Raw genomic sequence first — 27,449 nt, 5'->3', positions numbered from 1 at the left:
CAGAAGCAGGCCGAGAGGGCCCCCAGACCCAGGCCACCAACAGCCCCCAAGGAGCACAGAACCCGGGAAGCCCACCATAGGGACGACCACGCATCCCCCCAGAAGACAGCAGAGGAAGCTCCCGGACAGAACCCCCTCAAGCATCGGGCAGAGCCCCCCCGGCGACCAGAGGCGGCAGCCTACCAGCCCCACCAGGCCCCCGCCACCCAGACATGGGCCGCACGCTGGAACAGGCCCCCGCGAGCCCGAGTGCCACCAAAACCCCCGGCAGGGGCCCCGCCCAACACCCGAGAGGGCCAGGCGCCCCAGACAGCCAACCGCAGTGGGCCAGCGCCTGCCCCAATGCCCCTGGGCAAGCACCCCGGGAGTCAAGACGTGCCCACAGGTGGATGAGGCAGCGAGCAGCGGGGAGAAGCAATGCCCCCCCCCATCAGGAACAGCACAAGCAGGCCAGAGGACAGCAGGACCCAGACCCAGACCCAGTCACCCCATAAATCATATAAGAGAAAAAGAAAAAAAAAAAAAAATAATAAAATAAATAAATAAATACATACATACATAAAGAGAAAAAAAACAAAAAACACACACATCCACAAACACTCGCACAGCACATGCATCCATCCCCCACCTCCGCTGGAGTGTGGCGCAGCGGGCACATCCGGGAGCCAGCAGCCCCCCAGCCACCACAGACCCCGAACCAGCAGGACAACTCCTCCTCCTGCCCCCCCCGCCCCAGGCAGCAACCAGGCAACAGGGGTGCGGGAAGACCCCTCCCCTCTCCCCTCTGGCTCTTTGATATTTTCTAATAGTGAGCATTTAAAATTGAGGGGCAAGCAACCTTGTGGAACTGGGAGCGTGGCCCTCCGGGCAGCCTACATACCCAAACAGCCCCGCCCACCAGATTCAATATAGTTTAAGAGAGGTCTCCAAGGACCTAGGGAACCATTGAGGGAAAATCTGAGCTTTTCAAGTTTAATGGACAGTAGCACCTCTTTCACCCACCTGCTGTGAGACGGAGGTTGAGGGTGTTTCCCTGCTTCCTGTCTCTCTGAACTTCCCTATCCATTAAAGGCACAAAAGATCCACAAAATGTTTTTTTTTTTTAATAAAAAAAAAAAAAAAAAGCATGATAAAATAATTATCGACGTTAAATAATTAATGCGTTAACGCGTTAATAACGAGTTAACTTTCCCAGCCCTTAAAAAAACATTCAAAGTTTCTGGCACTGCCTGGAATGGGTTATACCAGTGGTTGAAAAAGGATTTCAGCTGGATGGCAGTTCAGCCTTAGCCTGATTAACATAGACTTTCAAATCTCTTCGAGATTCTGGTCTGACCAAGACCATAACGAATACGATTTGAAATGGCCTGGTCAACCCGCCTCCCTCGGGTTGCTACTGGTTGTGGCCAGAAAAGGCTGTGCCTAAGCTTAAGCCAATCACACCACTCTTTCCTCTGACGTATGATTTAGCTACCAGCGGGGCTAACTGGTAGATTAAACTCTTACCAAAGCCAGTAGGGAGCAAGGCGAAAACGTCTTTCCTGTCAAGAAATGATTCAAGGGCTGTTCTTTGCTCGATTTTTAACGAGAATCTCCCGTCGAACACTTTCATTACAGCATCTACAGCAGTGTCAAAAGCTTGACGCTGCTCCATGTTGATATTGAATGAAGCGCTTCCGTGTACAATCCATGGGTTGAGTGGCAGTTCAACTACGTCACTACCTTGAACACGCCTCTACCCTGGGCCGTTGGCGCTGCTCAAAGTTGATTGCTTCCCGACAAAGTGGGTGGAGTTCCCATTTTTCCGGGAACTCGAATCCACCTGAATGAGCAGTTTGCCTGAGTAAGTGTAGCAGAGCCGAAGGTGTTGCGTCACTGCGAGGGCGGAGCCTGGGTTGTTCAGCCTCAGCACAAGAACACCGATGGACGCAAAGATGAGAAATTCAACCAATTAACGTTTAACAAGGTTCACCTGGTGAATGGAAACCAGAGGCTGAGCTCAAACTGTCACCGAAGCAATTTGAGGAACACGAGACAGGTTTTGGCATAATTCTCCTGACTCGCCACTGGCACTCAACGTCGTATCTTCTATTTCCATCAATCACAGTTCTTTCATTGACTGTAAGGCTTTGGCACATTTATGGTCGTGTCAATAAAGCTTGTTAAATTGAAAATTATGATACAAATAAACACACCGTGAGCTCACCGCAGACTTTTTTTTTTCTGTTAATCGAGACCTTGATTTTTCTACTCCCTAACTCTTATAGTGCTACTGCTGCCTGAAACGTCAGCATACAAAGTGTAGAAGTTCTGTTGTTTCAAGAGGACATTTGCTGTTATTTTTGGACAACACGATGCTGAACCTGAACCTCTGGGGCGTTTGTGCATCTGCATTCTCCCGGAAAGCCTCAAACGTGTTAAGACTTGTCACTGCACCACCTTGATATCCTGCATTGTGTTCTTAAATATGGCTGAGGGGTGTCATGGCAGGCATGGGAACAGAGACAAAAGACAAACTGCGGTATTGTTATATCTGCGACTACGGGAAAAAGTCCTGTTTTAATTTCAGATTTAAAAAATATAAAGATAAGTGTGGTTTACTAACAGCTCCAAGACATATAAGATCTCCATCAAATACAAGTTGTGTACCAATGTGTGTTTGTATGTAACATATTGGACATATTTATAGCACACACGGACAACCATCAATTCATCTGACTCCGTGTGCTCTACTCAGTAAAAAACACAACTGGAGACAAGACAGATGGCCGCGCTTCCTGATTCTGGCTCTGCTGGAGGTTTCTTCCTGTGAAAAGGGATTATATGAACTGGACTAATTTGGATTTTAATCAACTAGATTTAATTGAAATGTGTTTGAAAGGGATGGAATTTAATTATATTGAATTGGACTATTGTATCTCTAAAGTGCCTTGGAATGACTTTTGCTGTGAAATCTCATGAAACCACAAATGATTACTGTGGCAGTAGATTTTACATATGAAAAATGCAGTTTAGTAACATCACAAAACAAATGATAGTTTTTTGTTGAATTTCTCCTTCCCACAGCGCATCCAGTATGATCTAAATCCACCATACATTGTAATTCAAACCGAGCAGAATGAAAATATTCGTAAAAATCTAAAAGGATACATTTCAGACAAATGTTTATTGATGAAAATACTGACAAAAAACTGGGAAAACAAAGTGTCTACAACCTCTTTAAACAGCTGTTTACACATACCAGGATGATCTTCACTAAAGTTCGGCTGTGAATGAAACAACATATCTTCCAGTAACTGGAAGATGGCTTCCAGGTAAGCTGATATTTGTTCCCAATTAATATTGAACGTTCTCTGGTCAGACAGCTTCCTCGACAATACTAATAATCATTAGGTAAACAGAGAGTTTTCCATAGTTAGAGTAACCTTTGATTTGGAATCCTTTGTGAAAATACATGGGATTTGATTCATAAGTTTAATCAATACAGAAACATTTTCTTTCTCGTCGTGGTATCTCTTTTATTAGCAAAAAAAAAAAAGGTACGGGTCACAGATGGAGGTTTTCTTCGCAATGTGTTGAAATGCTGTATTTTTTTTCTCTCCATACACTGGCAAAGGCAAGGCAAGGCAATGCTCATCAAGCAGAAGCAGAAGTTGAAATTTAATGTGGCGGTGAATTCAGTTTCTTGAGTCTCCGGGCTGCATCTTCTTACCCTCAGGCACAGCTCCCAGCGCAAAAGGAGCCTTGATGTTAAGCCGGTCCCTCTCGGCCTCCTCGTCTTCATTGTATGGTTCATCATCATCATCATCTTCCACATCACTGTGGTGGGGGGTGGAGTGGATTGAGGCCGAAGGAGATGGGGGCACCGAGTAAGGTCGAGGATACCGGAAACCTTCTGTCTGTAAGGACAAGCGAAAATCAGTGTTTGTTGTACCTAAATGATGAGCAGAATTATTTTTCTTCACTCATGCCTCGCATTTTCTCTCACTTGTTCCTTGTTTTCCCTCCAAACCTTCTTCTTTCCCTGTCACCTTAATTTCCCCCCCTCTTTATTACCTACATACCCCTTTTCTTGCCTCCTTTCTTATTTCCTGTTAAGAGAAGTCCCCTTCTCAGCTCATTTTTAATGTCTTCCCTTCCCCATTCTATTCCCTTCCACTCAGTCCTCTCTAGCTCTCTCCTTCTTTCCTTCTTTCTGCTTTGCATCATTTCCTTAATTTGTTGCAACCTTTTTCCTTTTTTATCTCTTTCTTTTCCTATTAGTTTTCAAAAGACTGAAGCAGCTCTTTTATATGAATATATAAAACTAAAAACTAAATGTGCATTTACAGGAAGCAGGGGTACATCTAGAATTTCACTGTGAACTATCGAAAAGCACATTTCTAGCTTTTTTAGATCTAACAACTCTGATAACGACTTACAGTGAGCAACTGATGACAAAAGAAGTGTCTTTTAGTCATTGATTAACAAATAGTCAACTTTCTTGCAAAGCTTGTCTTACCTTCTGAGGTGCCACGGGATCGAACTTGAACTTGTCTGGGAAAGCTCTGCTAAGTGCCATATGGCGGGCATGTATGTAGAACTGTCAATCACAGGCCAGAGATATACATCAATAACCAATCAACATTACACAAAACATCTTTATCTGGAGATTTGATTTAAGGTAACATAACTCTTTTATAATAACTCATTCCACACTTTTGTCATAGTTATGGTTCTTCTCAGAAAGCAGAATATACCGTTCAGCTGGCCCTCAGAGCATAGTGGTCACTATGGGCTCATGTCCATTCAATTCTGGTTATTGAGGAACACCTCTCAGGACCACCTAAAGGGTATTTTTTCAAAATTTGGCAAAATTTTGCACTTAGAATCAAGCATTAACAGCTCAGAATTTCATGGTCAAAGTTCAGTCTGTTCAGTATCTCACAGAACACATTTTGTCCATGATTAAAAAAAAAATCCACCATTGCAAAATTTCAATTTTAGATTAAAAAAAAGTTAACTTTCTTAACAAACAGTCTTTTCTGTTCTGCGCTTGGACCAAAACTTTTTTTTCTTATTCATGCTCTGAAAAGCCTTCAGCTGATTCAAAATGTTCTCACCAGATGATTTATTCCACCGAAATAACTATCCAAAATAAATCTAGTCTACTCAAATACCTCGTTATTAATCTTGTTCTTTGGATTTGCTTGTTCTCTGCTTTAGCATACATAATTTGTTTTATTTTGAAAAGGGTTTACTTTCGGCAACTTAGCCGTTCTTCCTGTTTTATTTTGTAGAGCTTATCCACTTGTGCATTCTACTTTTTCTAACTTCCCCTTCTTGTTTTACATTTAGAGGTACGGTTGATTAGTATAAAAAAAAAAAAAACACCACCTGTCTACTTTTCCAAAGTTTTTTTTATCTTGATCACCTAGAAAAATGGGGAAAAGGACTAAAATATTCCAAACTCCATGCAGAAAGATTCAAACCAGGAAACTTCTTAGTTTTAGACAGCTGTGCTGAACACCACACCATCATGCAGCCCATCTCATTAAAATTCTAGAATGTGTCACACCTATAGTGGCAGTTTATCGTATATAGCTCTGACCATATATGTGTTTTGTACTTGTTAAGCTTTTCCACAAAACATGGATTTTTGAACATTTGTTCTGTGCTGGTGTGGATGCTGTGCTACTGGAGTGGGTTAATCTTGTACTTCTGGCACTTTTTAATGTATGTTATGATGAATTTCCATGCCTACGGAAAATAAGGTGATAAGATGATACGGGCCAACGAAGACATCAGAAATAGAAATAAAAGCAAAGGTTTATTAACAATGGTATAATCCTGGAGATGTCACTGTGAGTTGACAACCATATTATCTACTGAAAAAGTTAACTAAGTGTTGCATCTATTACCCTTTATAAACGAGCTACCCAAGTGCATGCATGGCAATCCTTGTAGATTTCAACCATGTCTCCCTTTTCCAACTTCCCAACAGTTTATCAACAACGCCAGAGAAAATAAAAAGTTGGATTTATTCTATGCAAATATAAAAGATGCAAACAGCTTCTCTGCCTGTCTTACGTTAGAAGACCCACAATCTGTCTCTCCTTACCTCTGCCTATACACCCACTGTTCAGTAGCAAGCTGTGACCATATAGATTTTGAAAAAGTGGTCTCTGGAAGCTGAAGAAGATCCGCAGGGATGTTTTGAGGCCACAGACTAGTGGTACAGAAAAAAAACGTGAAAACAAACTTCAAGGGGAACAAGATGGAAGATGAGAGGTCAGGTATTAAAAAAAATCAGACTTTAAGGTGAAGTGGGATCATACTCTCCTTCCCTGCCTCTAGTCAGAGAGATCTCACACCATCCCTGTATCTACAGCTTCCCTGGCCCACGTCCAAAATGTCTCCCTGCTCCTTACTCACAGATCTTAACAAAGCCCCACCAACATCTCCCCTGACATCAGGACACACTGAGACCTTTTTAGCCTGTCTGTCTCCAGGTGTCAGGTGACGAGTCAGCTGAAGAGAGTGAACCACCATCATCTGCTTCCCTAAGTGAACCCATTCTCATCTGGACAAAACAGATTGCACAATGAGGATCATAATCTTTTATTTCTGCAGTGTTTTTAATATAGTTAAGCCTCCACTCTTATGTTTGAAGTTCCACAAAATAGAGATGGATGCCTCTACAATTCCCTTGAATAATGACGACCTTACGAAACTCTAGTTTGTGACACTGAAGGGTTGCGTGTTTGAGAAGGTGGTCAGTAGCACGGGAGCACCACAGGGGAACTGCACTCTCACCGTTTCTCTTCACTTTGTACACGTCAGACTTCCAGTACAACTCAGTCTTGTCATCACCAGAAATACTCAGATGGCTCTGCAGTCATTTGGTGTATCAGTGATGGACAAGAGGGTGAGTGCAGGGCACTGGTCGATCCCTTTATAGCATGCTGTGAGAACAATCATTAATATTTTTATTAGGGCTGGGCAACGATTACATTTTTTTATCTAATTAATCACATGATTTCCCTGATTAATCGCATTTGCACTCAAAACCCAAAAATGAATTCCAAAGTAGTGTATAGCTTTTAGCATTTAGTTTTATTTTAAATGTGCTGCCATATGAATGAAAGTGCCATAACATTTGTTGTGCAAACACACTTTTAACATCAGCATCTTTCTGTAGTTTTTATGTAGAAGCCTCGCTCCACTGTCTGTTTCCTTGAATGACTTGCTGCTATCAGTCGTGTGTTTTGCCTTTAAGTGATATTTTAGACTGGAACTACTACGGTGAGAAGACAATTCAACTTGGCTGTGTTTACAGATGACTTTGGTTCTGTCGACTCCGCCGTCTGGAAGAACTTTAAAATGAAAACGGCCGTGTAAAAGTTCCATACCCGGGGCAGTCAGTGGCGTAGTGGGTTAAGCAGGCGCCCCATGTACAGAGGCTACAGTCCTCGCTGCAGCTGGCCCCGGTTCAAGTCCCGCACCGGACGGCCCTTTGCTGCATGTCTTCCCCCTCTCTCTGCCCCCTGCTTCCTGTCTCTCTCCAACTGCCCTATCCATTAAAGGCTTAAAAAGGCCAAAATTTTTTTCAAAGTTACAAAGTTCCGTACCCTTCTCCATGTTTGGTGGATCCGCCAATTACTTTCTTTTTTATTACTCTTCTTCCTGTCTCTCTGAACTTTCCTATCCATTAAAGGTACAAAAGCCCCAAAAAATAATAAAAAATTTTTTTTTCTAAAACTGTGTTAATGTACGATAAAATATTTATCGACGTTAAATAATTAACGAGTTAACGAGGTAACTCGCCCAGCCCTAATTATTATCATTTGAGGAGGACCAGGAATAAGCCACTATTTTTATCCTGGGAAAAGATGCGCATGTAAATAGTAAATGGAATGTATTTACTATATTCATACAGTGCTTTCATGGTCTTGTTGACCACTAAAAGCTTTATTACATAACAAGCCCATCCATTCATCCATTCCCATAAAAACACACACACACACACACACACACACACGCACACACACACACACACACACACACACACACACACACACACACACACACACACACACACACACACAAGCAGAGCTCTTCTTCGTCTATAAAGTATTACAGGCTGTGCTTTTTACTCTATAACACATATTAACACACCAATGAATGCACTGGAGGCAACTGATCTTTCCTGCAAGAAGGAACATTATAGAAGGCCATGAGTAACAAACAACATGATACATTTTTTCTGAATTAATTATTCATTATTTTATTGCCTCCTTATTACTAAAGACTAACTATCTACTGCAACATTATGATTTCTTTCGGGCATTGATTGATAGGTGTGGCTGATTTAAGATGATTTTTTGAAAATATCAAGATTATTACAAAGATATAACATAAAAACTACTATTTTAACATCAGGTTTGAAATCAAGAGGTGAAAGAAAGACAGAAAAAGAGAAATATATTGCCGTCACAGAGTGCTGCCACTCACCCTCCTGTTCTCATGAATCCCAGTTATTACAACATGATGAAAACAACCGAACTTTGACTGTTGCAGCTGCAAAGGACTGTGGGACACGTTTATCTCCTTTTTTCCATAAATTATTCTCCTTTATTTCCGATGCTAAAGGAGGTATCAAAGAAAGGCCTGAAGCTCATTTACTTAGAACCCAAAAGATGCAAACAGCTCTCATCATGGCTGTTATTTATAGTCGATAATTCTGGGTCATTACATTCAATTGGGAACCTTTCTTAGCAAAAAGGACCATTTGACCGCAAAAAAAAGAAATATAAATACAGACTTAATAGCAAGAGGTAGATGACACAGAGTCAACTCTTTTGATCCTTATGCAGGTTCATGAGACACTGAGGAAAAATGAAGAATTAGCAGCAGAAACTGACCCGTCCCAGGTATCTCCAGTCCAACAGGTCAGACAACCTCTCCGTTCGGTTCCGCTGGATGACGCGCTGACGTCGAGACTGCTGGCAGAAACTGAACATGAACTGGGTCAGCTGGTTACAGGACTCTTCGGGGGATCTGAACCGTCGGTCCACAATGTAGATACCTGACAGTAAGAGGAAGAGGGCAAGCGAAATGTAAAGCCTCAAAGTGTGTGTCTGTGTGTGTCTGTGTGTGTCTGTGTGTGTCTGTGCACGCACCATAGGCAGCTGGTTCTGACACGTGCTCCTCCATAAAGCAGCCGAAACCTGAGAGGTTGGTGGTCACACTGGGAATGCCCATGACAGTACACTCACCTGAATGACACAGAGGTGAACAGCACATTTATAGGATCAAAGGTTGCAAAGGGAATCAATTAGGCCATCAAAAAAAAATGTGACTACTGAAAATAAATAAATTGTCTAATAGAAATAGAAAGCCTATTTGTGGTTATATTACACAGTAAGCTCCTGCAGATAGCTCTTCTTGGTTATGAGTATGTTATACCTTCCACTAACAAGATCCTTTCTGTCGAAATCTCATTTGAATTGTATGTCGATCGCTCTATAGTTAGATGACAACATCAGCTGTTGACTATGGGGTCAACTCGAAGCACAGACCAAATCACTTGTTCTCTGTCTTTGTAAGTAGTATGGACAAACATAATCCTGAATTTAGTTTCCCTGCCTCCAAATGAGTGAGGAATAAGTTGGAGACTTGGGTATTATTAAAGGGATAGTTCGCCTCTTTTGACATGAAACTGTATGACATCCCAGATTAGCAATATAATTCATCAAATTTGACTTAGACTTTGGGACAGGGACGTCTGGGTTTCTCTGCTGCTGCCCCCGCGACCCGACCCCCGGACAAGCGGAAGATAATGGATGGATGGATGGATGGACTTAGGCCTAATTGCATAGGAATTGATAAGATATTTAGAATACTGTAGTGAGTATACATCATGTGTGCATCATTTGTTACCGCAAGTCTAAGATGGCTTGAGAGCATTGCAAAGTCATGTTGATTACTGAGCAACAAAGTTGAAATAAATATGATATATAAAATGCTGAGGCCCAAGACAGTATGCTTAGATTTTTTTCTTGCAATCAAGTTTACAGAATGTTAACTCCAGTTTAGTTTTATTGCAAAGGTAACATCCAATATAGACCATTTTGCAAATGCAGTTTCTCTGCATGGCATGAACATGGCGCATTTGGCTGTTGCATAGCGCCAGCAACAGTGTGGTAGTGAAAGGCTACCTGGTGTGTATCCCCATGGCTCATAGTAGGAAGGGAACACTCCGAGGTTACAACCACGAACAAAGTCCTCGTAGTCCATCGGTAGCAGAGGGCTGGTAGAGGACAGGAACTCAGGGTGGAAAATGATCTGAGAGAACGCAAAGACAATGAGATACAGATTTCACCATTTGGTTGCTCTGCAGGGCAGACGCTATTGTATCAGTTTTAGGACCTAATGATTTAGATAGATATTGATTCAGAGGATATATCTTATCAACTTCCTGACTTCTATCTCTTGAGAGACACATTATGTTAACTTTGTAACCATACATTATATAATAATATGGTTTCTATAAGCATTTGTGGTTAAGCATGTTCGTCAGCTCGTCACCTAATGACTATTCCTTTATCATCATCTTTATTTTGACTGTTCAGACACTTCAGTCATTTGAAATGAATGGCTTTGTATGTCCAAAAATCAATATGATAACTGAATATATAGCTTTCCTCAGATATATAATATGTTTTTGTGCAATATCATAAGTTGTTACAAAATTAATTTGTGTCCGCTGAATGCTTCAAACATTATCTCAGTCAGATGCAAGCCAGATTTAGTACCAGGCCACTGGAAGGCTGACTGTCTCTGGCATTTGTGCGCCAACATACAGCTCAATAGGACAGGAGGACTCTGTAAATCTTACTACCTAAAGTAAACATCCAGCAGGTTTTTGTGTACCTTGACACGGTCATTCCTGGAGTTAAAGAGGCCGACGCGTCTGACGTTGGACAGGATGGGATCGTTGGAGTCCTCCAGCATGTTGTGAGTGGTCACTGGAGGAAGGCTGTGTCTCTGAACCGGGCGTGGAAAGCATGTAATTCAGACGATTAGACAGAAAGAGGGTCAGTTAGCTTGATCAATATATTCTGTTTTCTAAATGTTGCAAACCTGCACATGGGATTCACGTTATAACCCCAGTTCCAAAAAAAGTCGGAATTAAAAACAGAATGCAGTGATTTCTGAATCTCATAAACCTGCTACCGGCTACCTAAAGTTTACTCTTATAATACTTGATGATCAGAGCCTCAGCTTCAGTGCGCACAACACTGAAAAACGTAGAAGGTAATCAGTCAGAAGAGCCTGGCTCCTCGGTTTTGTGTTTAGGCTGTTTCTGTCCTGTCGATCCCTCTGAGTTCACAACAATAGCTTTCTCGAAACCATCAACAAGTATTTTAGACCAAATCCCAATCAGACAGTTCAAGAAAGTTTTTTCTCTTAATCAACACTTCAAAATTGGATTTGATCAATCCATCTTTGTTGACAGGCTGTGTACCAGACGTTTTTTAGGTTTCAGGTCACCTTTACTTAAAAACCTACTCTTTATCCAGGACTGTTGGCTAATCTTAGACCTATAGCCAGTCTCTTTTTTATTGGTCAATGACATGTATTGCAGCTGTTCATAGAAAATGCTGGCTGCCCATTAATTTATTAACTACTATTTTTGCTTTTATTAAATTGGCTTTGACCTTTTAAAAACAACTGTAATTCTTTTCCACAACCCTTTGTTGTTATATTTTTTAAACTATTAACTAAAGTGCTTGCATTTGTTTTGGTTTTTTAAAAAATAATGATCTCGTCTTTTTTTTTTTTTTAAATAATTAACCTTACTTTCTCCTCTGGTAGCTGAAACAGTGATCCAATATAATGTTATACCACAAATAGAATAAGTTTTGAAGTTATCGACAGCAGACGTTAAGAAATAAATTGGTTCCAAAAGTTATTGAAAAAAACCAAATCAATTTGTACAATTTGAAGCTTTATTTACATCAAACTTTTTCATTTCAACGTTTCAACAGTCTGTCTGTGACGAGCTGTATTTTCTCTGTTTGACGTCAACGCCCAATAAAATTGATTTGCAAACATTTAAATTAAATAAACTAATGAGTGCAGATGCTTTGCATTGACTAAGTGATTTTATCCCATGTCTCTGATATGACCCAAAGGTGACGCAATACTGTTTGATACATCAGAAAGCAATTTGAATCAAATTAGTTCATATATACTCTAAATATACATATATATATATATATATATATATATATATATATACATATATATATATATGTGTATGTATACATTTGTATAATATAATTATATATTCTTTATACTGTACTTACTTACCATTTATTTTCTGGTGTAGTAAAAACAGAGCGGCTGTGATTTAAATGGCAGCAGAAGAGCAATGGTTTGAACATAAAAAATAACAAAGAGGGAAGTCATCACAGCAGCATTTCCTCCAATCACCAATCGGGAGTCTCGATTCCATCACTCCTCACACTTGTAGTCGATACAACAAGCCCATTTCCAACCAGTGACATATCGACATTGACATACATTAATTTAATTGGTAATGACCTTTTTATTGGCACTTTGCTTGTATCACTGAGCTCTAACAGATATTACACTGACACTGCTGCTCTATTGACCCGCAGTCCAGGGTGGATGTAGGTAATTACCCCTCACTGGGCTGGGCGTAAAGCTCATACATTCATACGTGTTCTGTCACTTTGTGGAACCCCCCTTTGTTCTTTTAGAATTCATCTGCTACGAGGCCATCGCTCAGATTAATCACTCCGGGGGAAACACCACAGAAAAAGACCTTTTGGAGGTGAGCGTATACAGATGAAGATTCAGTCTGCAACATTTTCAGCTCTTCTATCTGTAAACTTTTTATTGCACTAAGGGGAGCTGAAGAGAAGGATGACGTTCACACCCTGTCTACTTCCTGCCCGTGCAAACAGTCCAGTCTTTATTATTATTAGTAGTATTTAATTTAGGTAACTCTTAACCATTATTCCATGAAAGTAGAACCAAAGAAGAGAGTGGGAATTAGTACCTGAGTAGCGTAGATGGCTCTCTTCATAATGGTGAAGTCATCTCGGTCCAGAATGGTGTTCATATCAGGGATCTGCCCTCTGACAAGAGAGAACAGCAGCATTTAACAGACTTAAATGACCATTCTTCATCACAGAAGTCCAAAGATCCTATCCACACCACGCATCACGTACACGCACTTACTTCAACAGAGCTTCATAGAGCTTTTTACCAAACTTCTCCTTCACAGTGTGAGCTGTGTCCCTGTGAGACACAAACATGGCCCAAATTCATTATCTTCGACTACAGAACTTATTTTAAAATAAAACAAGAAGTTGGTTACTTTCTTTTAAGGATTAAAAGAAAGTATTTCAGTATTTTTCGTAGAGTTTAAGATAAGGAGAGCGTGAAAAACGCATGAAAACAAACAAAACAGCTGGCTGAAGCTACAACCAAAATGTGTCTGATGGCTATCTGGCAAATGGTTCCGTGGGTCCAAAACAAAACTGCTTCAAGAACAAGCGGATCTTTGTTGGTTAAAATGAAACATTTGTGTGCAGCCAGTCATCATAAGCCGCAGTTCTAAGAACGCAGTTCTAAGAACGCAGTTCTAAGAACGGTCCTCCTCGAATTTCGTTCTGATAACTGTCCTTCCCCAGTGGAACGGTTTCAGTCTCCATTCGCACATGAGTCGGGACCCTGATAGAGACTGATGGGACGCATCAGCCATGACAACGGGCGTAGCTACCAAACACCAAACACCTCCGTCAGATGTGTTCCTATAGAACCCAGAACAGACCCAGCCTCGGAGAAGGAGCTAAAATGGTTATAGGAACTGAGGGCCATGGCCCCGAGTTCCTGTATGTGCGAATGCGGGAAAAAACGGCCCCGTTCCTGAAAAGGTTATAGGAACTGCCAAAGGTTCCTACAGTGGGAATGCGGCTAAAGTCAATAGCCGCTTTCGGACAGAGCAGTTCTAAGAACGCAGTTATAAGAACGGTCCTCCTCGAATTTCGTTCTGATAACTGTCCTTCCCCAGCGGAACTGTTTCAGTCTGCATTCGCACATGAGTCGGGACCAGATAGAGACTGATGCGGCGCGCGCAGCCGTCTGCTACAGCGACGTGCAACTTTAGCCGTTTAGCGCTACATTCAACAACAAAACAAAACCCGGTAAAAGTAAGGAGAGTAGAAAAAAAACACCACAAAGAAGCTAATATGGCGAACGGGGAGGCCACCGTGTTGATGGTCTGAATGATGGTGATATTAATCATGGACGATCACATCGGGCGTCTAACATCGAGGCTGGAAGAGCTCACAGAGAGAGTCAAGAGACAAAGGATCGAGCGCAGGCGATACTTTCATGAAGGAAGGAAGGAGAGCAGAGCGCCGCAGACAAAGGAGACAACGTGTAAGTTTAACTTATTAAACACACGCCGGTTGTGTCCGTGTCGTATGAGTAAACATTTCAGCCGTGACAACATGACAAGGGGCGTAGCTACCAACCACCAACCACCTCCATCAGATGTGTTCCTATAGAACCCAGAAAAGACCCGACCTCGGAGTAGGAGCTAAAATGGTTATAGGAACTGAGGGAGATGGTCCCGAGTTCCTGTATGTCCGAATGCGGGAGAAAACGGCCCCGTGGATTAAAAGATTCTACAGTCCGAAAGCGGCTAATGAGTTGGGTGTGGAGGAAATGGGTGCCAGCATGGTTCTGAGCTTGCCCTGCATTACGTGCTCACGCAGCTTTGCAGATACATGGCTACATGTAGTAGCTTTTTGGTGCAGAACAAACCGTTGATCTTTTCTGCCGACCACAGAAACGTAGCCCCATGGCTGAGAGGAGGTCCAATGTTGGTCTTTTTGAGTGCAGTGTGTATATTAACGACTCTGGCTTTAAGTGATTCAGTGTTACGGTGTAATGAACTGTAACCCTAAATCTACAGTATCATCCTATATCCTATACTACTCAGATCCGCCCTCTTAGGACATCACCTGTTTCGTCCTAGCTCCTTACGCACTTATTTGTTTCCTAAATTGTCTTTGTTTTCTAAATTGTCTTCCCATTTGTCTAGGTACCTAACTTACCGCACTTACTATAGCACTAGTTATGCTCTTAGCTGTTTGGTTTAGGAAGGAAATGCACTTATGATTTCTTGTGACCTGAAGTTCTTTTGCCTACCGATGTGGAACACACTTATTGTAGGTCGCTTTGGATAAAAGCGTCTGCAAAATGACCGTAATGTAATGTAATGTAATGTAATGCAAAGCAGGTCATACCATAGCTGTTTGCGTATCGCCTGCCCCTTCAGTGACTCAACATTGAAGTTGTTGGTTTTAGCCGGCATGATGAAGAAAACGACCACTGTGACATCATTTTTGTGGACCTGTGCAGAACGGGAGGAAGGATTCTTTAAGTTTAGTGACTTTGAGTCACTTTTGAGAGACTCTTGCACATGTGATGCATGTAAATGAGCAACTCTACAATCTAAGAACTGAAGGCGCTCACCCGCAGCAGGTAGTTGAGTCTGGACAGTGATTCAAGGAAAATATCAGCTCCCTTATTGGAGAACTCATATCGTCCAGCTATGAAGAAGAAAAGTGTTTTCTCCAAGTTGAAGTCAAGATGGCTGCCGGGATAAAAAAGGTCGATCATTTAGATATATTACAGTCAGACAACATCCTGACTAATGCTCACACAAAAGGTGAATGATCAGGATAATTCTGCTTTTAAAGCTCACCCACCCATAGAAGTGTCCTCTGACAAACTCCTGGATGCGGTTTTTGTTGGTGGAGTGCAGGTTCTGAAACTCATGCATGGCTGAGAACTTCTTCACATTCAGCCCGTTTGGGGTCACGACATCTGTACCAAACCGACAACAAGAAGAGTTTAGCGTTTAGAGCCGTGCTACGTTTGTCCTCGTGCCGGTGACGGAAGAGGGATCAGATGTTCAAAAAAACCTTTGCTTTGGTTATCTTGGCTTTGTGAGCAAACATGTAAAAAGATGTCAGTGAGTAACTTTATCTGTGTCAGCCCCTGACCCGCAGGTTGGGTCGATGGTCACACCAACCAGCTGACAAACACCACCATTCAGAACTACATCTCTCTGAAGACGACTCGGCATCCGAGTTGACCTGCACCTGGTTTTCTGTGCAGAATGTGGTTGGCCTCCACAGCCGTGATCTGGGAGACGGTGGTGAAGACGTGGGCGCAGTGCACCGCTGCGCGCTCCAGGCAGTATCGATGGTAGATCTGCCTCTCACCTGCCTCCTTGTCAATGTCGAACTACAACACCAAGATCACATCAATGGATTTCAATACTTACAACTATATATGTAAAAAAACAAATGTCATTTACAAAAGAACAATTAGAGCAACACACCAGAGCAGCGCCTTCATTTCCAAACTGGCTACACCAGTACATATCCTACTCCTTTGTTCATAAGTGTTTTTATAGATTATATAAAATGCTGTTTTAAATAAGAAACGAAAAAGGTCTTTCTGTATGTTGGCGATTACTTCAGTTCTCTTGTTTCTGTCCTCATTGAGAAACTATGCAGAATTGTAGAGACACACAGTGGCCCTCATTTATCAAGCCGTCGTAGAAAGCATCGTAGATATGAGCGGAGAACTCGTCGTACGCAGAGGCTCAAGTGAGATTTACAGAACATGCGTACCACACCAATCCCATCGTAAGACAGAGCGGCTGTTGATAAATCCGGCGGGTGAAATCCATCGTAATGATCCTAACCACGCCTTCTACAAAAGGGCCGCACCTCTAGATTTGCGACATGGATAGACGAAAGGCGGCAAAGAAACGCTGTCAACGCTGTTGACAGCCGTCCCAGCTGTCAACAGCGTTGGCGATGTAAATCGCAGACCGGACGAGTTATGTATTTTCCCCTACTGTGATGGTCAATAAAATGTGATAAACTCCAGATTAAATGAAATCTAAAATTTAACGATGTTTTACTTTTTCTCCAATAAGATCAGGAAGAAGTGGTCCGATATGAAATTGGCCACAAAAAAGGTCGCAGCTCTCGGACGCAGCATGTCACAAACGGGAGGGGGGGGGGGCTCCGATCCAGGTTTGGATTTGAGTGCCTTGGAGGAGAGGGTGGCTGGCCTGATCGGAGCTACTCTTTTTTCCTTGAATAACAGAATGTGCAGGCTGGTGGGATCTCTGGGTACGGGGTCCTCTGGATGTACATCTGGAAATGGCACTCCATTTTTTTGGGCAATGTATGGAGAACCCCGCATGCAATAATAATATTGCATACCTTTTCGGGCGTATATAGAAGGGTTCCCCCCGCAGCCGAGAGACAGATCCACCTGCCCTTTAGGAGCCCTAACCTCTCCACAGTGCGCAGTGTTAAAGCGCCTCTGTTCGGTGTGAGGGTGCGCGGTTGAATAATGAGCCATCACTCTTCCAATTACGGAGTTGTACTTGTTTAATTTATTTAATTTGCGTTTATGTTTATATTTATGTTGAAGTCAAATAAAACATGGGCCTTCTTTGAAATGATAAGTCTGTAATTTTAACCTATGGATTTGTTGCGACTCATAAGGCACGCACTAGTGACGCTGCTGTTTATGTATGCTATTGCAGTCACCGCAAGTCAAAATGGAAAAGTGCGTACACGCCCTCAGACCTGTCGTGGCGATTTCATCTTTCCTGCGCTCACGATGGATTTGATAAATGCCAACCTTTGCGCAGAAAAGAACGTACACACGACCTACGCACGTTTTTCGTCTTACGCAAGTTTGATAAATGAGGGCCAGTGTGCACATACTTTTGCCTAAGTAAAAGCGTTAAAAAAGGCCGGCAGCAACCCGCTAAAATCTCAAAATGCATATTGATGTGATTCCATTGATAGACTCAATTAAGGTCCCTCGGACTTTGTTTTGAGGTTAGGAATCATCTGTCAGTTATCTGTTCAGCCAGTGAGTAACCTTTAGCTCTACACTGACCTTTAGTATTTGATCACAGCAGGGCCAATTATGAGCATCACACTGACCCATCCACACAAATCCCAACAACACTAATCATGCTCTAAGTGACTGTAAAAGGCCCAAACCTTTAAATGTGAGAATAAATCTGACAGCTGCTGAACTTTGGTTTTCTGTCTGCCACGTCCTATTATGTGTGTTTGTGTATAAATTCTTAGGCGTTTTGCAAATAGAACAAAGTTTGCTGGTTCCATGGAGAGCCTGGATCATCACTCACAGTGACAACATGGGAATGGTCAAGCTTGGCGGTCATATTAGTCACCAACGGTGACAGTGCATGTGCAGGTGTACTGCGGGCCCAGCCCTCCAGAACTCTCACCTTGTCCAAGTTGTTATAGAAGTCCACATTTCCAGCGCAAAGGTATCTACCCAGCAGGGTGGCGTGCGTTGTGAAGACTGTTGCCATGGGAATCTTGCGAGAGCGAGAGAGAATAAGCCCAGGACCTGCCTGCCACTCATGGAAGTGACTAATGACGTTGGGCTTGTCTCCAAGGTGGTCTGTTAACTGAAAGCCACAAGATGAGTATGGGAATGATTGTATTTACTTTGGGTCTCTTTGGCAACAAGGGTTAAACTTTTTAAACATTACTAAAATTTAGGGCTGGGCAACGATTGAAATTTTTAATCTAATTAATCACATGATTTCCCTGATTAATCACGATTAATCGCATTTGTACGCAGAATCCAAAAATGAATTCAAAAGTAGTGTATAGCCTTTAGCATTTAGTTTTATTTTAAATGTGCTGCCATATGAATGAAAGTGCCATAACATTTGTTGTGCAAACACACTTTTAACATCAGCATCTTTCTGTAGTTTTTATGTAGAAGCCTCGCTCCACTGTCTGTTTCCTTGAATGACTTGCTGCTATCAGTTGTGCGTTTTGCCTTTAAGTGATATTTTAGACTGGAACTACTACGGTCAGGAGACAATTCAACTTGGCAGTGTTTACAGATGACTTTGGTTCTGTCGACTCCGCCGTCTGGAAGAACTTTAAAATGAAAATGGCCGAGTAAAAGCTCCGTACCCTTCTCCATGTTTGGTGGATCCGCCAATTACTTTCTTTTCCGGTTCCGCAGCAGACAGCAACAGACTTTTACAAAATAAAAGCCTGTGAGCAACAGACTTGTACAGTAATAAAATAAATAATAAAACAGGGGTGAGTCCATGGCGTAGTTGGTTGAGAGGCTATACGTAGTAGTTCTCGCTGCAGCTGTCCCCGGTTCAAGTCTCACATCGGATGGCCCTGTGCTGTGTGTCGTTCCCCCTCTCTCTGCCCCCTGCTTCCTGTCTCTCTGAACTTTCCTATCCATTAAAGGCACAAAAGCCCCGCAAAAAAAAATGTGCGTTAATGCGTGATAAAATATTTATCTGCGTTACATAATTAACGAGTTAACTCGCTCAGCCCTACTAAAATTATTAATTATTTTGAAATAAGGATTTAATTTCCCATTGGAATAAATAAAGTACTTTTTAAATTGAATTAAATTTATTTTCATAATAAGACTTCACTGATTAACTGCGTGCTGAGTAGGCCTCCGTCTGACCTCTTTGAAGAACCAGGCGATCAGAGAGCCCAGGATGAGTGAGTCGTTGGCCTCTCGGTCGTCGAATGGAAGGCCGATGCCACAGGTATGCCACAGGTCCCCCTTCCAGCGGTCCAGGTTCCAAGCTGCGGAGCCGATGTCAAACAGGATCACGTAGGGACTACCCTCGATCAACCAGCGGCCAAAGTAAACCTGCAGCACCAAAGCAAAGCAAACCCAGAGAAAGTACACATGCAAATTCAAACGCACTGGAAACAGATTGCACAAACTATATAACACTTGTCTTCTTGTTAATTTCCGTAACTCAGTCCCAGTACTCGCATTTCGATCATAAATATATCAAATATAGCATATTTCAGTCCTAATGCACTTTGACAGATTGTCCAGCAACTAAGGGACTTGTAAACCTTGTGTAAATATGTTTGAAAACCTCAGACCTAATGAATTTATAAAAAGTTGTATGTTAGTACAACACTTGATTGAAAAAAATGTAATTATTTGTCCATGAGTTTGCCAGAAACTGCAGGAGTTTGTGTCGGCTGATGAGTCAGAGCACTGAGCCACACTAGTTCATTATCAGTGTGTGGACGCCATCTAGTGGCCACCCAGACCGCCTCTCTGCTTCTCCTAATCACCATACAGTGACACAGAGAAAAACTCATCATTATCAAACAATCTTCTGTTCAGGGTGACAGGGGGATGGTGCTGATCCCAGCATGTACTCTGCAGCCTTTATAACTCATCTGACCATCAACAGGTTAAAATACAAATCAAAGTACATTCCGTTTCTCAACCCCAGAAAACCTTCACTCCAGCTAAATGTTGAATGAATGAGTCTGACTATCAAAAGTATGTGTTTAAATCTTTGTATAGTTAGTATCCTGTTCACATCAGATTTGAATCTTGAATTAACTCAAGAAAATTAAAGGTGATTTGTACATGTGTGCGATGGAGTAAGTTCAACTGTCCACAGTTGAGAGACTTGTGATCAAAACCATGACCATATGCTTCTGCACATTCAGTCACCATATTAGACATCACATTCCAAAGGATATGTTCAGGTACCCAACTTCTCCAGGCCTCCCTGAACACACGTTACAGAGACACGGAGACCAAACATAGTCTGGAACATAGTCTAGATTTGCTAAAGCTGGCGTTATCCTTAAGAATCTACATGGGAAACCTGACCAGCTTTTTTTCTAGATTTTTTTTGCTTTGGTGTGAAAAGATAAGAACAGAGCTTCGTTGACAGTCTAGTCTCACAAGAAAGGTGCCAAAATTGCCAAATGGAAATGTTTAACACTGCCTGTCTTGTATAGAAGCACTGCGGCGTTGTAATGTGAACCTTTAACCCCATATTCATTCAGATTTAAACCCAACCATATTCTTATTTATTCATTTTTGTATAGCGCCAAGCGATTGTGAGGTCTGACTTTTTCTGTTGAACGATTTTGTGATGCAAATGTATTACTCTTTTGAACACATATTGTTTTGAGAAGCAAAACGCTTTATTTTCAGGACCCCAGCCAACTAGCCGGACTACCTTCATCATCGCCAAAACGAGGCTGGAACTCGGCTCACAGGACGCAGCGGGGGATAAGTCAATGTTCATAAATTATATTGCTAATATGGGATGTCATACAGCTTCATGTCAAAAGAGGCGAACTATCCCTTTAACATGTGACAGTTGTGTAATATCACATTTATGAGAGTTTCACATAATGCAAAACGTCAGTGTGTCTCAGTTCTGAAAAGTAGGGCCACAGGCATCTCCGTTAGATACATTAGTTACAATAATGATGCTTTCAAGCTTGAATGACCTGTGGATGAGTTATCGTGTGTTGTTGACATGCAGCAGAGTTTTAAAAGCTTGTGAAACAAATGCACTTACATTTCATAGAGTTTTAACGTTGTCTCAAGACTCACTAAAAAAAAAAGCATCAGCCTTGTAAGTGCAAACTGTTCAAGAAGAAGCACTCATGTCATATACGGTAAGCTCATCTACCTCCGTTAGAAATAATGAGTGCGTGTATTTCATAACAGAGGGATGCTTTTTCAAAGTTTTGACTCTACTTCTCCAACCCCCTTCCTCCTTTCTTGTGATGTATTTCACTGGAAAAAATCAAAGTCTTACCAAGTATATTTGTCTCATTTCTAGTCAAAATATCTCATTATACTTAATATAAGACACAACTGCCTAACAAGTGCTATTTCAGCCAGATATAGGGACTTGTTTGAAGACAATATATCTGGAATATCTTGTTAAATGAAAAAGTCTTGAAAACAAATTGTTTTGAGTCGGATTTCATATGAAACAAGCTTTTTTTTTTACATTTGAAGAGGTTTTTAAGCTAATTTCAAGATCACTTTTATCTCAAAAGTCCCAAATATCACATCTTATTTCAAGAAATCTGGACAAGCCGATTTTCACTAGTTCCATTGGCAGATTTTTTTGCTTATTTCAAGCAAAAACGTCTTGTATTTGCTGTTTTTTTTTCATATTTTTGGAGGGGCATTTTTTCCAGTGTTCACAGTGTGTGTGTGACATTTTCAAAGCATTGTCAAAAATCGAAAATTGCATGGATGTGCTTCCCTTCCCTTACATCAACACACACGTACACACACCTGGCAGCCATTGTTGATGAGAGAGTCCATGGCTTTCCGGATGGCCGGGTTGGGTGGCTCACAGCTCTCCACCTGAGTCTTAAAGTTGTGTTCAAAGTAGGGCCCCATCATATAGTAGTTCTCCCCCCATTCATCCACTGTGATCTTTGCCTTGGACTGGATGACAGTGTAAATGCCCCCAACTGCACGTACATAGAAAAAAAGAAAGAGATTGCAAGGTAATTGCAAACTGTTTTAATGTGAGAAGTGTACCCGTATCTGTCCCTGAATTGGTCAGGGCTCCATAAATTCAGTGTTGATTTTCATCTATTTATTTTTTAATCAATCTGAAGGTTCAGGCATGTTCAGCTGAGGGCATTTTGAGTTGCCTGTGACATGAACACAGACACATTTTACTTTACAAGAGCAGAGAGCACGTGGGAATGTTTTTCGCCCTCTCACTTGGCAACAAAAAGGCAAATATTGATATGAAAGAACAACAAGCAGGGAGTAATGACGTGGAACCTGCATCAGAGAGTTGATTCCGAGAAAACAGAAGAACGAACCCTGAACTGGTGTGCGGCGTGATCGTGTTGTGACTCTGCAGCACATGTTCACACACTGGAAAAAAATCAAAGTCTTACCAAGTATATTTGTCTCATTTCTAGTCAAAATATCTCATTACACTTAATATAAGACACAACTGCCTAACGAGTACTATTTCAGCCTGATATAGGGACTTGTTTGAAGACAATATATCTGGAATATCTTGTTAAATGAAAAAGTCTTGAAAACAAATTGTTTTGAGTCACATATCATATGAAACAAGCTTTTTTTTTTTACATTTGAAGAGGTTTTTAAGCTAATTTCAAGATCACTTTTATCTCAAAAGTTCCAAATATCACATCTTATTTCAAGAAATCTTGACAAGCCGATTTTCACTAGTTCCATTGGCAGATTTATTTAGCTTATTTCAAGCAAAAACGTCTTGTATTTGCTGTTTTTTTTACTTATTTTTGGAGGGGCATTTTTTCCAGTGCATGTCATAAATGGCTGTTTGTGGAAGAGAGATTACGCCAATACGGTACAATCCACACATTGTCACATATGCTGGCTTTATGACAGCTACAAGGTCAGTAAGGTCGTTGCCTTCAAGCCACTGACGGATCCTGCAGCCTTCAGAGGGAGGTTTAACTGGTAGTTAAAGTTAAAAATAACTGCTAGATTATTAACTGCTCCAGCAGTCTTAACTGTAAATTAAACTTTAACCAAAAATCTAAATGAATTCATGTGGAATCAGATATTCTCTTTTGTTTAATCATTTTTTGCTGGAAAGCTTGTGCTAGTCGGCCGATACGTGTGATCTCTACCCTCAACCTGAGTCCAACCAAGCCTTGAGGCTACATTCAAAGTAGGTACTAGACACATATATCCCCATTCATCCACTGTGATCTCTTCTCCATAATGGAGGCTGAGAAACCAGTCAACTCCTCACTGAACTTTCAGCCCTAGCTGTTTGGACCCACCAGAGGCATTGGTTTTCTTTAAATTTTCTTTTTTTATGGTCATTTGTGAGTAAATGGGGAGAACAAAACTCCAACACAAACTTGGGGGAATGCACTATATTACATGTCACATTATTAATCACTCTCGGTATCTGTGACCATTATCTTCCAACCACACAATGGGAAATTGTTGAATCAGAATATGTCATTATGGTGCAAAAAACATGCTGATGTTGGTATTGACACCAAAAGTGGCTGCTTGCAAGACTGCCCACAGCCTCAGTGAGGAGAGCTAAAAAACATTAGTAGTTTGTCTCAGTGTCCAGGCTAAAATTCTATTGAGAATGAGGAGTTGTCGTCATAGTACAGAGCCCCGCCCCTATCCGCCATGTTGGCAGAATGCTAGCGAGAAAACGCCATTCTCTCCGTTCGTTTACAGTGTGCGCGTGTGTTTTTAAATCAGTAAGTGTAAACAGTACGGAATTGCAAGAACATGCCTGGAAATCAATGCTGTGTGAAGAACTGTTCCAGTACCTCACACAATACGTTTGGGAAACATAGGAACAACGAAATACGTTATTTTAGGTTTGCTAAATGGATGCAGCATCAGGGAGAGCAGGTGTCTGACCTGCTGCAGGGAGCTCGTAAGGATCAATATTTTGGATGCTGGACAGTTTCTCCAAATACCGCCGCTTTGCGCTTGTAATAAGCTTGTCCCTGTAAGGTCCCTTTTCTTTCGCCTTATCTCTCTGCATTGCTTTGCTTTCTTTCTTTCTTTTGTATTAGTCTCTGCCCTGCCGAAATGACAAATGCGGGAAGATATCCGTTAAGATATCCGTTAAGTTAATGGCGTTGCCCCTGGCAACCAATAGTTTCTTCTGCCAACATGGCCGACCGGCCGACCGGAGTCACGTGACTCCTCATTCTCAATAGCGACTGGATAGGGAAGTGGGAATATTGTTGCCTTTCATTGGGTGACTCACTGGAAGAAATGCCCCTCCAAAAATAAGTAAAAAAAACAACAAATACAAGACGTTTTTGCTTGAAATAAGGTAAATAAATCTGCCAATGGAACTAGTGAAAATCGGCTTGTCAAGATTTCTTGAAATAAGATGTGATATTTAGGACTTTTGAGATAAAAGTGATCTTGAAATTAGCTTAAAAACCTCTTCAAATGTAAAAAAAAAAAAAGCTTGTTTCATATGATATGTGACTCAAAACAATTTGTTTTCAAGACTTTTTCATTTAACAAGATATTCCAGCTGTGTTGTCTTCAAACAAGTCCCTATATCAGGCTGAAATACTACTTGTTAGGCAGTTGTGTCTTATATTAAGTGTAATGAGATATTTTGACGAGAAATGAGACAAATGTGCTTGGTAAGACTTAGATTTTGTCCAGTGCTGGAGTTATAAACCTGACCTACTCCTGCATGAAAAGTATTACCTCCGGTAGGGGTCCTTAAGTCCACTTTATGCTACCTGGCTACCTGAGATGTGAGCGTAAGTTGCTTTGGATAAAAGCGTCTGCCAAATGCATAAACATAAACATAAAATTCATGTTGCAAACAATCATTCATGCCTTTTGAAGAGTGATAGGGTGATACATGCGGCCATCAGCATTGGCTGCTCAACTTTCCCCACTTAGCTGCAGCTTAATGTTTAACTCTACGGAGAGAGCATGCTCGCTCGATTTCGATATTTACTCTTTGAAGAACAAAGAGTCACCGCCAAACAGGGACGAGGGCTTTAACAGAGACAGGAGCACCACTCAGCTCATTCTGTTTATTATTTGTATGAAAGCAAGTTTTTTTTTTGGCCAATATCAAGCTTTTTTCACCTCTCACTGCATTTCAAGCAGAACAATAGCAATACGGAATTAAATGGTTATCTTTTCTACATATTTATAGAATGTCGGTCCATGGCTGCATGGAACTATTTTCGGTTCAAAGGGGCATTTTTATTTTTGGAAACAAATGCATTTGTATCCTTATGATAGATATGAAGGAGTAGATTTGTGGTCTGCCTGACCTTTGTTGGTGACCTCCCAGGCCACCTCGAAGAGCAGCAGATCTTCCACAGGTAGCTCGTCCTCCTCCCAGGCCGGCAGCAACCCGCTCAGCGACGTCATGGACAGCGAACGTGACAGCGGCATCTTATCTATTCTTAAAGTACAATAGACACCCCACGGAAAGAAGCAGCTCTTCTATAATCTGAAGAGAAGTCCTTCAAACAGGTCCTGAGCTCAACGGGGACAGTCCTCACGATAGAGAGCACGGCAAGATAAGAGGGGGTCATGAGGGGAAAAGATCTCCCACCCCGCCTACTGAGGATGACCTGCAGCCAACGGGAGGGGACGTTTACCTCAGATACTCACACACATAAAGAGGTTGGGGGGAAAGGTTTGCTGGAGCAGTGTGAGGTCAGTTGAATGTGGTTGTGAAAGGTAGATGAATGAAAGCAGGTCCGCCTACAGGTAACACGTGACCAGAATATTCTCCAAGGATGTGATTGCAATAGATTACAAAAGTCCAGTAATGAGTCAAATCAGCGTTGCTAAAGTTTCTGTCCTACATGTATATTAAAAAAAAAACAAAAAAAACAGAAACCTGATTTTTATCATTATTTAGATCTTGACTTTCTGGGGGCTGCACGGTGGTGCGGTGGTGCATCCTCAGACCACAGAGGTTGTGAAATGTGAGAGGAGATACAGCAACAATTGCACTGCTGTTCTTTTTCTTTTTTATAACTGATTTTTTATTTGACATCTACATGCATGCAAACACAAACTCAACAAACACAGAGGGGGTGTATATTATATGCAGTTCTACTTGCTTAAAGTTCTTTAAAAGTCCTTTCTCTCTTTTTTTTTTCTTCCACTGACTAGATCTTTGTACATTTCAGCCACTGTTTTGCACCTTTACGTCATATTTCCGCTAATCCGATCCTCTTTTTCGCTCTATATGCCCTAACGAGCATTCTGCGTTAACATGAGTACTTTACAAGTGAGAAAAACAACCATACAGAGTACGAGTCATTTACAGGTGAGAGCAACAACAATACAAAAAGAAAAAGAAATAACCTACTCTCCTGTAATTAATTTAAAAAAACAAAAAACAAGAATATATATATATATATATATATATTAGTGGTGGGCCGTTATCGGCGTTAACGTGCTGCGATAATTTGAGAGTCTTATCGAGCGATATAAAAAATATCGCCGTTAATCTATTCTCAAAGTTGGGTTGGGAACTGGGTCAAAATAGGTAAGCAAACTGTGATGACTTTTACCTTGATATTTTAGCTCGGGTGTAGGCCGATGTACTTTGTCTGCCGTTATGAAAACAGAAGCACGCCACTTTGCAGAAGCCTGTGCTAGGCAGTTTATGGAGGTCGGGGATAGTTCAAGTGTCGTAAAATGGTGGGACATTTCAAACCTCGAGATGATCAAGCGCGTGAGGCGCAACAGAGACGCACTGCACACAACGCTATCTCAACAGCAGCACCACCTGGCCCTCCCAACAAGTGCTGAATATGAGAAGTTGGCGAAGCTAGAGAAACTGCTGGAGCCATGCATGTGAATAAGCTGGGTTAGTGACTGGTAGAAGAAGGAAAAGTAGCGCTTGGACTGATTAACAAAAAGCTACTGATGTAAACCTTGTAGGTTTACCGTACTAATTTCCATGTTTAACTGAATAAACCGTTTAACACAAGTACATTTTATTGAGCATGTTT

At 41.5% G+C, this 27,449-nt stretch overlaps 1 protein-coding gene across 1 annotated transcript; it reads right to left on the bottom strand.

Annotated features, from left to right (window-relative positions):
* Positions 1–3,147: 3,147 nt before the first annotated feature.
* On the bottom strand, positions 3,148–27,449 carry gys2 (glycogen synthase 2). The gene is made up of 16 exons (XM_075472552.1): positions 25,746–27,449; positions 22,234–22,415; positions 19,609–19,800; positions 18,383–18,568; positions 16,194–16,338; positions 15,798–15,915; positions 15,562–15,682; positions 15,333–15,439; positions 13,255–13,314; positions 13,073–13,151; positions 10,915–11,028; positions 10,200–10,326; positions 9,162–9,257; positions 8,904–9,067; positions 4,502–4,582; positions 3,148–3,899 (listed from the first exon to the last, which is right to left on the bottom strand). Exons 1-16 carry the CDS (start codon positions 25,867–25,869, stop codon positions 3,678–3,680), a joined length of 2,118 nt encoding a protein of 705 aa, XP_075328667.1. The 5' UTR covers positions 25,870–27,449; the 3' UTR covers positions 3,148–3,677.

Source organism: Odontesthes bonariensis, chromosome 8, assembly GCF_027942865.1.
Source record: "Odontesthes bonariensis isolate fOdoBon6 chromosome 8, fOdoBon6.hap1, whole genome shotgun sequence".
NCBI classification, from domain to species: domain Eukaryota; kingdom Metazoa; phylum Chordata; class Actinopteri; order Atheriniformes; family Atherinopsidae; genus Odontesthes; species Odontesthes bonariensis.
The sequence above is the reverse complement of the archived record's forward strand: the minus strand, read 5'-3'. Positions and strand labels throughout refer to the sequence as shown.

Excerpts from the sequence above, each read along its gene's own strand:
- gys2 (XM_075472552.1), bottom strand. The coding sequence starts at position 25,869 with ATGCCGCTGTCACGTTCGCTGTCCATGACGTCGCTGAGCGGGTTGCTG. Across the intron at positions 15,683-15,797 it reads GTCAGAGGACACTTCTATGG|CCATCTTGACTTCAACTTGG; the intron begins GTGGGTGAGCTT and ends TTATCCCGGCAG. Across the intron at positions 10,327-10,914 it reads CCAGGAATGACCGTGTCAAG|ATCATTTTCCACCCTGAGTT; the intron begins GTACACAAAAAC and ends GCGTTCTCTCAG.